This window comes from Helicoverpa zea, chromosome 8, assembly GCF_022581195.2.
Source record: "Helicoverpa zea isolate HzStark_Cry1AcR chromosome 8, ilHelZeax1.1, whole genome shotgun sequence".
Lineage (NCBI taxonomy): Eukaryota > Metazoa > Arthropoda > Insecta > Lepidoptera > Noctuidae > Helicoverpa > Helicoverpa zea.
This window is the reverse complement of record NC_061459.1, coordinates 18,523-32,332: the sequence shown is the minus strand read 5'-3', so window position 1 is coordinate 32,332 and position 13,810 is coordinate 18,523. Positions and strand designations below refer to the sequence as shown.

The 13,810-nt window shown below is 43.2% G+C and overlaps 2 protein-coding genes across 4 annotated transcripts; one reads left to right on the top strand and one right to left on the bottom strand.

Annotated features, from left to right (window-relative positions):
- Positions 1-224: 224 nt before the first annotated feature.
- LOC124632590 lies at positions 225-6,607 on the top strand. The gene is made up of 2 exons (XM_047167482.1): positions 225-4,444; positions 6,281-6,607. The coding sequence occupies exons 1-2, from the start codon at positions 1,358-1,360 to the stop codon at positions 6,605-6,607; spliced, it is 3,414 nt and encodes a 1,137-aa protein (XP_047023438.1). The 5' UTR covers positions 225-1,357.
- Positions 6,608-6,941: 334 nt separating this feature from the next.
- Positions 6,942-13,199, bottom strand: LOC124632216. Of its 3 annotated transcripts, none has more exons than XM_047166957.1 (2): positions 9,329-13,199; positions 6,942-7,492 (listed from the first exon to the last, which is right to left on the bottom strand). In XM_047166957.1, the coding sequence occupies exons 1-2, from the start codon at positions 12,413-12,415 to the stop codon at positions 7,166-7,168; spliced, it is 3,414 nt and encodes a 1,137-aa protein (XP_047022913.1). In that variant the 5' UTR covers positions 12,416-13,199; the 3' UTR covers positions 6,942-7,165. The 3 variants fall into 3 exon arrangements, with proteins under 3 accessions (XP_047022913.1, XP_047022914.1, XP_047022915.1); XM_047166958.1 differs by having other exon boundaries at positions 6,942-7,387; XM_047166959.1 differs by having other exon boundaries at positions 10,907-13,199.
- Positions 13,200-13,810: the final 611 nt, after the last annotated feature.

Here is a 13,810-nt window from a genome sequence, read left to right as displayed (position 1 = left end):
TTAGAGCTTTTTAATACCTCCGGTTTTGCTTATGTATTTTTCAAAAGTTTCACGCCTAGTGCGTTCTCTGTCTTTTCTTATTTGGTTTTTGATTTCTTTACTTATTTCGCTTATTTTGTTTCTGATAATTTTTGTTTTCTTTGTAGTATTTAACAGTTTTGATCTTGCTTCTAGGAGTGTAATTACTTTCTCTGAAAAGTTTTTCTTATCCTTGGTATTGGAAGAGGATCCAGTACATCAGACAGTACTTCTGGGGACGCTTCCATAATGAGTACACTTCTCTGCTGCAGGCCAAGTCAAAGTGGTTAAATTCCAGAGGCGAAGTGACACCAGGGTCCTTAGTCCTGATCAAGGACAAGACGACGCCACCGCTGCTCTGGTCCCTGGGTCGGGTCACTAAGACCTATCCCGGCGTCGACGGAGTCACGCGGGTGGCTGAGCTGAAGACGAGGAGGGGCACCATTCGTCGTGCCTTCAACTGCATCTGCCCGCTCCCTATCGAAGACTTTTGAAGAGCATCCTTCAACCCGGGGAGTATGTCGGCGCACCTCAGCGAGCAACCGCGATGGCGACCGAAGGGAGTGCTGCGGAGGCCGGGGCGGGGGCTGCCCCGGCTGGCGAGCCCGCGGCCGCGCTCCCTTCACTTCTCTCCGCGACGCGCTTGACCACGGGCACTTACCTGTATTCTTGTTGATATTGTAATTTTAACGGCATTAAAAGCCTATGTAATACAGTCCGCACAACGTTTTATTTATGAAGTCCCGTTAGGGCTCCTACAGTTTGGTCCTTCGCTATAAATTAACGCCAGTCGTGTCGTTAAAATTCGTCGATTCCGCATCGTCATTTTCAACGGTCAACGGTCAACGGTCATCGCCGATGCCGCGTGGAACTTCAACGTGGCCACCGAACACGAAGACAAAGAAGTCGTACTCGTGCAGCGTGCTTCGCCTTATAAGGAGCTGAAGTCATTTACTGGGAGTATAAACTACTTATTTGAGTGAGTCGTTCCAATTTAGTTATTTTTTTCCAATTTTTTCTTGGTGAATAATCGTTTTTTCCCATTTATTTCGTTGAGCAAGTACATTTCCCCCTTCACAAGTGATTTATTGTCAATAGTGCTTTAACGCAGTGTTTATTTCGACGCTTCTTCATAATTGCATAATTTATAGTAACACTTGTGCGCGCACGCCACTCACGCCACACAGGTGTTAACGTAACCTTGACCGATCTCAGTAATTAGAACCGGTCCCTTTTGTTTGCGCGCAGCTGTTTTTTCTATAAGAAGCTCATTAGTGGTATCTATCGCCTTACTGCAGTTAAACACGTGCGGTTTTTGCTTTGTTAATTGCACTTCAAAATGGCAGACGCTTTAAAGACTTTACTTAGAAAACGTAGTTCATTAAAATCAAAGCTTACGATTTACAGCAACTATCTAAATTTAGTTAAAAGTAGTGCACATATATCTGAGATGCAACGATTAGACCTGCAGGAACGTTTTAATAAGTTCGATTCCTTACATAGCCAATTTGATGAATTGCAGACAGAAATCGAAATGCTTGCCGATGATGCTGAGACTGCGTTCGTGGAGCGTGAGGAGTTTGACCGCCAGTTCTTCAATCTGGTGGCACTCACGCGCAGCCTGCTCGGTTCTTCGGTCAACGGTGCTGGTTCTGAGGCGGGCTTCAAAGATGCTGACTCAGGTGCACATGTTTCTAATAGCTTTGTTCGTTTGCCAAAAATTGATTTGCCTCACTTTGACGGGAACTACCAATGCTGGCTCGAGTTTCGGGACACGTTTACGTCATTGATTCACAATAACGATAGCATAAGCAACATAAATAAGTTCCATTACTTGCGTGCTTCTTTACAAGGTACTGCAGCCTCTTTAATTAAAAATATAGAATTTAGTAGTGATCATTATAAGATTGCTTGGGACTTGTTGTGTGAGCGGTATAACAATGAGTACCTGCTTGTGGCCAATCATTTGCAAGCTTTATTCTTTGATGTTAAGTCAATAAATAAGGAGTCTAGTGTTTCCATTAGAAATCTTGTTGACGTCATTAATAAAAATATTCGGGCACTAGCAAATTTAAAAAGGCCTACTCAGCATTGGGATGACATCATCATTTTTGTCATGGTCAAAAAGCTAGATTTAATCACAAGTCGTGAATGGGAGGAATACAGGAATAACAACATAGTAGGTTATCCAACAACTACTCAATTTTGTTCTTTTCTAAACAGGAAAGCAGACTGGTTGGAATCTGTGGAATGTAACTTTCAGGATAGTAATATTGTGGCCTTGAATAGTAACACTAATTTAAATAAACATAATAATAATTCATCTAAACAAAAACACTCAAATAAATCAAATAATAATTCTCATAAAAACAATAATAAATGTCCACTTTGCTCCCAAGTACATACTTTATATAAATGTGAATCTTTTAGAAGCTTATCTATAGAAAATCGCATACAAAAGGCAAAAGACTTAACTGTTTGTCTCAATTGCTTACGTATTGGGCATTCTGCTAATAACTGTAAGTTTTCAAATTGCAGATACTGCAAACTTAAGCACAATACGCTTTTGCATTTAGAAGCTAGTGAACCCAAACCACTTTCTAATCCTCTGCCTTCTGCACTTCTTTCTGTATCGCCAACTACTTCAGATGTTGCGCTTTCAGCTAATTCTATGCAGCTTGCTACTTCTTCGCATGTTTTCCTGTCCACAGCTTTGGCGAAAGTGACCAGTGCGACGGGTAAGAAGTTTACTGCGCGCCTACTGCTGGACAACGGCAGTACGGCCAACTTTATCACGCAGAGTTTAGCGGAGCAACTGGGTTTGTCACAACGCGGTATGAGCACCAAGGTAACGGGTATTAACAATCATGTTTCCACCAGTACACAGTCTTGTCACCTTTCTATAGAGTCTTTATGCTGTGCCTTTACTGTAGACATCGATTGCCACGTTCTACCTGAGATCACAAAGGTCCTACCATCTTCGTTTGTAAATGTTAAACATTTATCCATACCTTCAGGCCTTACATTGGCAGACCCGAAATTTAACGTTCCGTCGGCTGTCGACATTCTAGTAGGGGCTGAAGTATTTTGGAATGTCATAGGGTCAAACACGATAGACTTAGGAAAAAATCTACCTAAATTGTGCGAAACTAAATTTGGATGGCTTGTATCTGGTAGTATTTCGCATCAATCTAGTTTTCTTTCCTCTGCGTCTACTCACTTTTGCCATCATTCCAGCGTCACTCCCGACTTAACTCAATTTTGGGAGCTTGACCAAGTCTCATCTAAGCATTCGCTCTCTCTTGAAGAGAGAATGTGTGAACAACATTTTGCAGAAACCACCGTCCGTAATAGTGATGGCGCGTTTGTTGTTAAAATGCCTTTTAAGGAAGATCCAAGCTCGCTAGGACATTCTTATGTTAATGCTAGGAATCGTTTCCTTTCCCTTGAGCGGCGATTTAAGCATGATCCTTCCTTTCACAGTAAATATAATGATTTCTTGCGTGAGTACGAGCGCTTAGGTCATATGACATTAGACACGGGCTGTACTCCTTCACCTGAAAATTCCAAGACAAAATATTTCATTCCACATCATGGAGTCATTAGGGATTCTAGCACCACTACTAAACTACGCGTAGTCTTCGACGCATCAGCCCCTACAAGTACGGGAGTGTCGCTTAACGACATTCAGATGGTCGGTCCGGTAGTGCAAGACGATCTGTTTTCCATTTTAACACGTTTTCGTCAGCACAAGTACGTGGTCTCAGGTGACGTAGAGAAGATGTATAGAGGTATCCAGCTCAGTCCAGACCAGCGCTCTCTTCAAAAAATTGTTTTTCGTTTTGATCCATCAGAACCTCTCAGATCTTACACATTAAATACAGTGACCTACGGTACTGCGTCTGCTCCTTATTTAGCCACCAAATGTTTGGTAAGTTTGGCCGATAACATTGAGGATAATCGGGTAAAGAGAGCCATACAGCGCGACTTCTACGTCGACGATTATTTAAGTGGCGGGAGCACCATATCTGACACTGTAGATATAACAAAAGCAGTAAGATCAGTTCTTTCATCGGCTAAATTTAACTTACGCAAATGGCGTTCAAATAACGTAGAAATTTTAAAACAAATTAATTCAGAAGTAGTAAATAACAATGATAATAACACTCTTCAATTTTCTGAGCATGGTCTCAACCCAGCTCAATCTAAAACCCTAGGGCTTAATTGGGTTTGTGACTCTGATTCACTCACTTACACAATAAATATAACGTCTGCTAATAAAGTCACTAAACGTCACATCCTCTCTGTTATCAGTCAGATTTTCGACCCACTGGGCCTCGTAGGTCCGTGCGTTGTCGAGGCGAAAATACTAATGCAGCGTCTTTGGCTGAATAAATACGACTGGGATGATGCAGTATCGCTCGAGGTAAGGGACGCTTGGTCTTTGTTTGAGAGCACAATAACGGCGTTAAATTATTTAAAGATTCCTCGTTGCGTTTTGCATGAAGACTCCATTGCACACGAAGTACATGTTTTTACCGACGCATCCGAAAAGGCATACGGCGCTTGTGTGTACATTCGGTCATGTAATAGTGTTGGAGCCACAGGTGTACAACTTCTAGTTTCCAGAAACCGTGTTGCGCCCATTAAACCTACTACCATCCCGAGGCTTGAACTTTGTGGAGCGTTGTTGGGTGCAAGGCTGTGTACTAGGGTTCAGGAATCTCTCACCATCCCCATTTCCAAGTGTAGATTCTGGTGTGACTCCACTATAGTTTTGGGTTGGCTCTCTACTCCTTCTAACCAGTTAAAACCTTTTGTTAGAAATAGAGTAAATGAGATACAAGAGAGCACATGTGGTCATACCTGGAGCTACGTACCGTCGAAGGACAACCCGGCTGATCTTGTTTCTCGTGGTCTCCGGGCCGATATTATTAAGGAAACACCTCTGTGGTGGTCCGGACCTTCTTTTTTATTACATAATGAAAGTGAATGGCCCACAATGCCAAACACTGAGAAGCATGATTTGCCGGAAGTAGTGACTCATTTTAATATTAATAGTAACGATCATTCACATAATGTTCATCACACAGACGTAACCTCTCATTCATCTTTCATTCATAACTTGCTATTAAAGTATTCTAGCCTAACTAAAATTCAAAGAATATTTACATATATACAAAGGTTTATTTACAATTTAAAACACAAAAACAATAAGTTGTGTGGCAATCTTTCATTGTTAGAACTAGAAAATTCATTAAATGCAATTATTAAATTCTCACAGCAACAAATGTTCCCTGAAGAATATAAACTTTTAAAAATCAAACAAAAATTGCCACGCAAAAGTAGATTACTTCCTTTGACGCCTTTCATTGATAATCACGGACTTATTCGCGTAGGCGGGAGGCTTGATAACTCCCCCTATGACTTCAACGTGAGGCACCCCATTCTTTTATGCAGTAAGCACATTCTTACCAAACTTATTTTTCAAATGCAACATTTAAAGCTTGCTCATGCTGGTCCACAGCTGTTACTGTCGCACATTCGACAATCTTATTGGCCGCTAGGTGGTAGAAGCTTGTCTAGATTTATTGTGAGTAAATGTCTTAAATGTTACAGGCATAAAGCTCAAAATGTGCAGCCTGTGATGGGTCAACTACCATCATCTAGAACTAATTTTGAGTTTCCTTTTTTAAATTCTTATGTTGACTATGCCGGGCCTGTATTGATAGCCGACCGCAAAGGAAGTGGTTGCAAACTAACAAAGGCCTACATGTGCATCTTTGTTTGTTCGGCAGTAAAAGCAGTACATTTGGAGCTCGTCACAGACCTCACCACGGAGGCTTACATGGCCGCTCTAAATCGTTTCGTGGCGCGTCGAGGCAAGCCCCGAAGCATCACGTCCGATAACGGGACTAACTTCGTAGGCGCGTCTAATGAAATGACCAAATTTCTTAACGCATCAAATGTTGCATCGGAAATGGCGCAGGAGGGAATCGAATTTATTTTCACGCCTGCATACAGCCCTCATTTTAATTCACTTGCTGAAGCTGCTGTTAAATCTTGTAAGCACCACCTGAAAAGATTGCTTAGTCTTACACACTTCACTTTTGAGGAACTGTCGACTTGTCTCACTCACATAGAGGCAGTGTTGAATTCACGCCCTCTTACACCTCTTTCTTCGGACCCTAACGATTATTCAGCACTCACACCATCTCATTTCCTAATTGGACGACCGCTCTTATCTGTACCATGCTCTCAGGTGACTGATGCCAACATCACGAGCCTGGATCGCTGGAAGAGGATCCAGTACATCAGACAGTACTTCTGGGGACGCTTCCATAATGAGTACACTTCTCTGCTGCAGGCCAAGTCAAAGTGGTTAAATTCCAGAGGCGAAGTGACACCAGGGTCCTTAGTCCTGATCAAGGACAAGACGACGCCACCGCTGCTCCGGCAGAAGGGTCGGGTCACTAAGACCTATCCCGGCGTCGACGGAGTCACGCGGGTGGCTGAGCTGAAGACGAGGAGGGGCACCATTCGTCGTGCCTTCAACTGCATCTGCCCGCTCCCTATCGAAGACTTTTGAAGAGCATCCTTCAACCCGGGGAGTATGTCGGCGCACCTCAGCGAGCAACCGCGATGGCGACCGAAGGGAGTGCTGCGGAGGCCGGGGCGGGGGCTGCCCCGGCTGGCGAGCCCGCGGCCGCGCTCCCTTCACTTCTCTCCGCGACGCGCTTGACCACGGGCACTTACCTGTATTCTTGTTGATATTGTAATTTTAACGGCATTAAAAGCCTATGTAATACAGTCCGCACAACGTTTTATTTATGAAGTCCCGTTAGGGCTCCTACAGTTTGGTCCTTCGAGCCGGATCAAACTGTAGGAGCCCTAACGGGACTTCATAAATAAAACGTTGTGCGGACTGTATTACATAGGCTTTTAATGCCGTTAAAATTACAATATCAACAAGAATACAGGTAAGTGCCCGTGGTCAAGCGCGTCGCGGAGAGAAGTGAAGGGAGCGCGGCCGCGGGCTCGCCAGCCGGGGCAGCCCCCGCCCCGGCCTCCGCAGCACTCCCTTCGGTCGCCATCGCGGTTGCTCGCTGAGGTGCGCCGACATACTCCCCGGGTTGAAGGATGCTCTTCAAAAGTCTTCGATAGGGAGCGGGCAGATGCAGTTGAAGGCACGACGAATGGTGCCCCTCCTCGTCTTCAGCTCAGCCACCCGCGTGACTCCGTCGACGCCGGGATAGGTCTTAGTGACCCGACCCAGGGACCAGAGCAGCGGTGGCGTCGTCTTGTCCTTGATCAGGACTAAGGACCCTGGTGTCACTTCGCCTCTGGAATTTAACCACTTTGACTTGGCCTGCAGCAGAGAAGTGTACTCATTATGGAAGCGTCCCCAGAAGTACTGTCTGATGTACTGGATCCTCTTCCAGCGATCCAGGCTCGTGATGTTGGCATCAGTCACCTGAGAGCATGGTACAGATAAGAGCGGTCGTCCAATTAGGAAATGAGATGGTGTGAGTGCTGAATAATCGTTAGGGTCCGAAGAAAGAGGTGTAAGAGGGCGTGAATTCAACACTGCCTCTATGTGAGTGAGACAAGTCGACAGTTCCTCAAAAGTGAAGTGTGTAAGACTAAGCAATCTTTTCAGGTGGTGCTTACAAGATTTAACAGCAGCTTCAGCAAGTGAATTAAAATGAGGGCTGTATGCAGGCGTGAAAATAAATTCGATTCCCTCCTGCGCCATTTCCGATGCAACATTTGATGCGTTAAGAAATTTGGTCATTTCATTAGACGCGCCTACGAAGTTAGTCCCGTTATCGGACGTGATGCTTCGGGGCTTGCCTCGACGCGCCACGAAACGATTTAGAGCGGCCATGTAAGCCTCCGTGGTGAGGTCTGTGACGAGCTCCAAATGTACTGCTTTTACTGCCGAACAAACAAAGATGCACATGTAGGCCTTTGTTAGTTTGCAACCACTTCCTTTGCGGTCGGCTATCAATACAGGCCCGGCATAGTCAACATAAGAATTTAAAAAAGGAAACTCAAAATTAGTTCTAGATGATGGTAGTTGACCCATCACAGGCTGCACATTTTGAGCTTTATGCCTGTAACATTTAAGACATTTACTCACAATAAATCTAGACAAGCTTCTACCACCTAGCGGCCAATAAGATTGTCGAATGTGCGACAGTAACAGCTGTGGACCAGCATGAGCAAGCTTTAAATGTTGCATTTGAAAAATAAGTTTGGTAAGAATGTGCTTACTGCATAAAAGAATGGGGTGCCTCACGTTGAAGTCATAGGGGGAGTTATCAAGCCTCCCGCCTACGCGAATAAGTCCGTGATTATCAATGAAAGGCGTCAAAGGAAGTAATCTACTTTTGCGTGGCAATTTTTGTTTGATTTTTAAAAGTTTATATTCTTCAGGGAACATTTGTTGCTGTGAGAATTTAATAATTGCATTTAATGAATTTTCTAGTTCTAACAATGAAAGATTGCCACACAACTTATTGTTTTTGTGTTTTAAATTGTAAATAAACCTTTGTATATATGTAAATATTCTTTGAATTTTAGTTAGGCTAGAATACTTTAATAGCAAGTTATGAATGAAAGATGAATGAGAGGTTACGTCTGTGTGATGAACATTATGTGAATGATCGTTACTATTAATATTAAAATGAGTCACTACTTCCGGCAAATCATGCTTCTCAGTGTTTGGCATTGTGGGCCATTCACTTTCATTATGTAATAAAAAAGAAGGTCCGGACCACCACAGAGGTGTTTCCTTAATAATATCGGCCCGGAGACCACGAGAAACAAGATCAGCCGGGTTGTCCTTCGACGGTACGTAGCTCCAGGTATGACCACATGTGCTCTCTTGTATCTCATTTACTCTATTTCTAACAAAAGGTTTTAACTGGTTAGAAGGAGTAGAGAGCCAACCCAAAACTATAGTGGAGTCACACCAGAATCTACACTTGGAAATGGGGATGGTGAGAGATTCCTGAACCCTAGTACACAGCCTTGCACCCAACAACGCTCCACAAAGTTCAAGCCTCGGGATGGTAGTAGGTTTAATGGGCGCAACACGGTTTCTGGAAACTAGAAGTTGTACACCTGTGGCTCCAACACTATTACATGACCGAATGTACACACAAGCGCCGTATGCCTTTTCGGATGCGTCGGTAAAAACATGTACTTCGTGTGCAATGGAGTCTTCATGCAAAACGCAACGAGGAATCTTTAAATAATTTAACGCCGTTATTGTGCTCTCAAACAAAGACCAAGCGTCCCTTACCTCGAGCGATACTGCATCATCCCAGTCGTATTTATTCAGCCAAAGACGCTGCATTAGTATTTTCGCCTCGACAACGCACGGACCTACGAGGCCCAGTGGGTCGAAAATCTGACTGATAACAGAGAGGATGTGACGTTTAGTGACTTTATTAGCAGACGTTATATTTATTGTGTAAGTGAGTGAATCAGAGTCACAAACCCAATTAAGCCCTAGGGTTTTAGATTGAGCTGGGTTGAGACCATGCTCAGAAAATTGAAGAGTGTTATTATCATTGTTATTTACTACTTCTGAATTAATTTGTTTTAAAATTTCTACGTTATTTGAACGCCATTTGCGTAAGTTAAATTTAGCCGATGAAAGAACTGATCTTACTGCTTTTGTTATATCTACAGTGTCAGATATGGTGCTCCCGCCACTTAAATAATCGTCGACGTAGAAGTCGCGCTGTATGGCTCTCTTTACCCGATTATCCTCAATGTTATCGGCCAAACTTACCAAACATTTGGTGGCTAAATAAGGAGCAGACGCAGTACCGTAGGTCACTGTATTTAATGTGTAAGATCTGAGAGGTTCTGATGGATCAAAACGAAAAACAATTTTTTGAAGAGAGCGCTGGTCTGGACTGAGCTGGATACCTCTATACATCTTCTCTACGTCACCTGAGACCACGTACTTGTGCTGACGAAAACGTGTTAAAATGGAAAACAGATCGTCTTGCACTACCGGACCGACCATCTGAATGTCGTTAAGCGACACTCCCGTACTTGTAGGGGCTGATGCGTCGAAGACTACGCGTAGTTTAGTAGTGGTGCTAGAATCCCTAATGACTCCATGATGTGGAATGAAATATTTTGTCTTGGAATTTTCAGGTGAAGGAGTACAGCCCGTGTCTAATGTCATATGACCTAAGCGCTCGTACTCACGCAAGAAATCATTATATTTACTGTGAAAGGAAGGATCATGCTTAAATCGCCGCTCAAGGGAAAGGAAACGATTCCTAGCATTAACATAAGAATGTCCTAGCGAGCTTGGATCTTCCTTAAAAGGCATTTTAACAACAAACGCGCCATCACTATTACGGACGGTGGTTTCTGCAAAATGTTGTTCACACATTCTCTCTTCAAGAGAGAGCGAATGCTTAGATGAGACTTGGTCAAGCTCCCAAAATTGAGTTAAGTCGGGAGTGACGCTGGAATGATGGCAAAAGTGAGTAGACGCAGAGGAAAGAAAACTAGATTGATGCGAAATACTACCAGATACAAGCCATCCAAATTTAGTTTCGCACAATTTAGGTAGATTTTTTCCTAAGTCTATCGTGTTTGACCCTATGACATTCCAAAATACTTCAGCCCCTACTAGAATGTCGACAGCCGACGGAACGTTAAATTTCGGGTCTGCCAATGTAAGGCCTGAAGGTATGGATAAATGTTTAACATTTACAAACGAAGATGGTAGGACCTTTGTGATCTCAGGTAGAACGTGGCAATCGATGTCTACAGTAAAGGCACAGCATAAAGACTCTATAGAAAGGTGACAAGACTGTGTACTGGTGGAAACATGATTGTTAATACCCGTTACCTTGGTGCTCATACCGCGTTGTGACAAACCCAGTTGCTCCGCTAAACTCTGCGTGATAAAGTTGGCCGTACTGCCGTTGTCCAGCAGTAGGCGCGCAGTAAACTTCTTACCCGTCGCACTGGTCACTTTCGCCAAAGCTGTGGACAGGAAAACATGCGAAGAAGTAGCAAGCTGCATAGAATTAGCTGAAAGCGCAACATCTGAAGTAGTTGGCGATACAGAAAGAAGTGCAGAAGGCAGAGGATTAGAAAGTGGTTTGGGTTCACTAGCTTCTAAATGCAAAAGCGTATTGTGCTTAAGTTTGCAGTATCTGCAATTTGAAAACTTACAGTTATTAGCAGAATGCCCAATACGTAAGCAATTGAGACAAACAGTTAAGTCTTTTGCCTTTTGTATGCGATTTTCTATAGATAAGCTTCTAAAAGATTCACATTTATATAAAGTATGTACTTGGGAGCAAAGTGGACATTTATTATTGTTTTTATGAGAATTATTATTTGATTTATTTGAGTGTTTTTGTTTAGATGAATTATTATTATGTTTATTTAAATTAGTGTTACTATTCAAGGCCACAATATTACTATCCTGAAAGTTACATTCCACAGATTCCAACCAGTCTGCTTTCCTGTTTAGAAAAGAACAAAATTGAGTAGTTGTTGGATAACCTACTATGTTGTTATTCCTGTATTCCTCCCATTCACGACTTGTGATTAAATCTAGCTTTTTGACCATGACAAAAATGATGATGTCATCCCAATGCTGAGTAGGCCTTTTTAAATTTGCTAGTGCCCGAATATTTTTATTAATGACGTCAACAAGATTTCTAATGGAAACACTAGACTCCTTATTTATTGACTTAACATCAAAGAATAAAGCTTGCAAATGATTGGCCACAAGCAGGTACTCATTGTTATACCGCTCACACAACAAGTCCCAAGCAATCTTATAATGATCACTACTAAATTCTATATTTTTAATTAAAGAGGCTGCAGTACCTTGTAAAGAAGCACGCAAGTAATGGAACTTATTTATGTTGCTTATGCTATCGTTATTGTGAATCAATGACGTAAACGTGTCCCGAAACTCGAGCCAGCATTGGTAGTTCCCGTCAAAGTGAGGCAAATCAATTTTTGGCAAACGAACAAAGCTATTAGAAACATGTGCACCTGAGTCAGCATCTTTGAAGCCCGCCTCAGAACCAGCACCGTTGACCGAAGAACCGAGCAGGCTGCGCGTGAGTGCCACCAGATTGAAGAACTGGCGGTCAAACTCCTCACGCTCCACGAACGCAGTCTCAGCATCATCGGCAAGCATTTCGATTTCTGTCTGCAATTCATCAAATTGGCTATGTAAGGAATCGAACTTATTAAAACGTTCCTGCAGGTCTAATCGTTGCATCTCAGATATATGTGCACTACTTTTAACTAAATTTAGATAGTTGCTGTAAATCGTAAGCTTTGATTTTAATGAACTACGTTTTCTAAGTAAAGTCTTTAAAGCGTCTGCCATTTTGAAGTGCAATTAACAAAGCAAAAACCGCACGTGTTTAACTGCAGTAAGGCGATAGATACCACTAATGAGCTTCTTATAGAAAAAACAGCTGCGCGCAAACAAAAGGGACCGGTTCTAATTACTGAGATCGGTCAAGGTTACGTTAACACCTGTGTGGCGTGAGTGGCGTGCGCGCACAAGTGTTACTATAAATTATGCAATTATGAAGAAGCGTCGAAATAAACACTGCGTTAAAGCACTATTGACAATAAATCACTTGTGAAGGGGGAAATGTACTTGCTCAACGAAATAAATGGGAAAAAACGATTATTCACCAAGAAAAAATTGGAAAAAAATAACTAAATTGGAACGACTCACTCAAATAAGTAGTTTATACTCCCAGTAAATGACTTCAGCTCCTTATAAGGCGAAGCACGCTGCACGAGTACGACTTCTTTGTCTTCGTGTTCGGTGGCCACGTTGAAGTTCCACGCGGCATCGGCGATGACCGTTGACCGTTGACCGTTGAAAATGACGATGCGGAATCGACGAATTTTAACGACACGACTGGCGTTAATTTATAGCGAAGGACCAAACTGTAGGAGCCCTAACGGGACTTCATAAATAAAACGTTGTGCGGACTGTATTACATAGGCTTTTAATGCCGTTAAAATTACAATATCAACAAGAATACAGGTAAGTGCCCGTGGTCAAGCGCGTCGCGGAGAGAAGTGAAGGGAGCGCGGCCGCGGGCTCGCCAGCCGGGGCAGCCCCCGCCCCGGCCTCCGCAGCACTCCCTTCGGTCGCCTACGCGCTTCTACCACCTAGCGGCCAATAAGAAACCACCTGTGGCTGAGAAGTGAAGGGAGCGCGGCCGCGGGCTCGCCAGCCGGGGCAGCCCCCGCCCCGGCCTCCGCAGCACTCCCTTCGGTCGCCATCGCGGTTGCTCGCTGAGGTGCGCCGACAGGTATTATATTTAGTTTCAGGTTCTGGTCTCAATGTCAATATTTCATGTAGTATGTTGTACTTCTGCTGAGTATTTATACCCTCAAAGGATGATTCTGTCACTAATTTCAGTTTGTCTTTGATGGTGTTTAACATTTGTTTGTTATTTGGTGTTGGTCTTCTGACTTTGAAGGGTCGACTTTTAATAGTGCCCATTGACCTGCTCAGACGTGCTCTGAGGACTCGGTGGTCGCTATTAAAATTTAGATAAATGGTGCCGCAGTCGTCAATTAATTTTGGTCTATTTGTTAAGATGTAATCAATTTCGTTTTTGAAACTGCCGCCTGGCGATTCCCAAGTCCATCTTTTTGAAGTTCTTTTCTTGAATAGGCTGTTCATTATCCTCATGTTATTTTCCATCGCCATTTCTATTAGTTTTTGTCCGTTCCTTGTTCTTTTCCCTCTGAT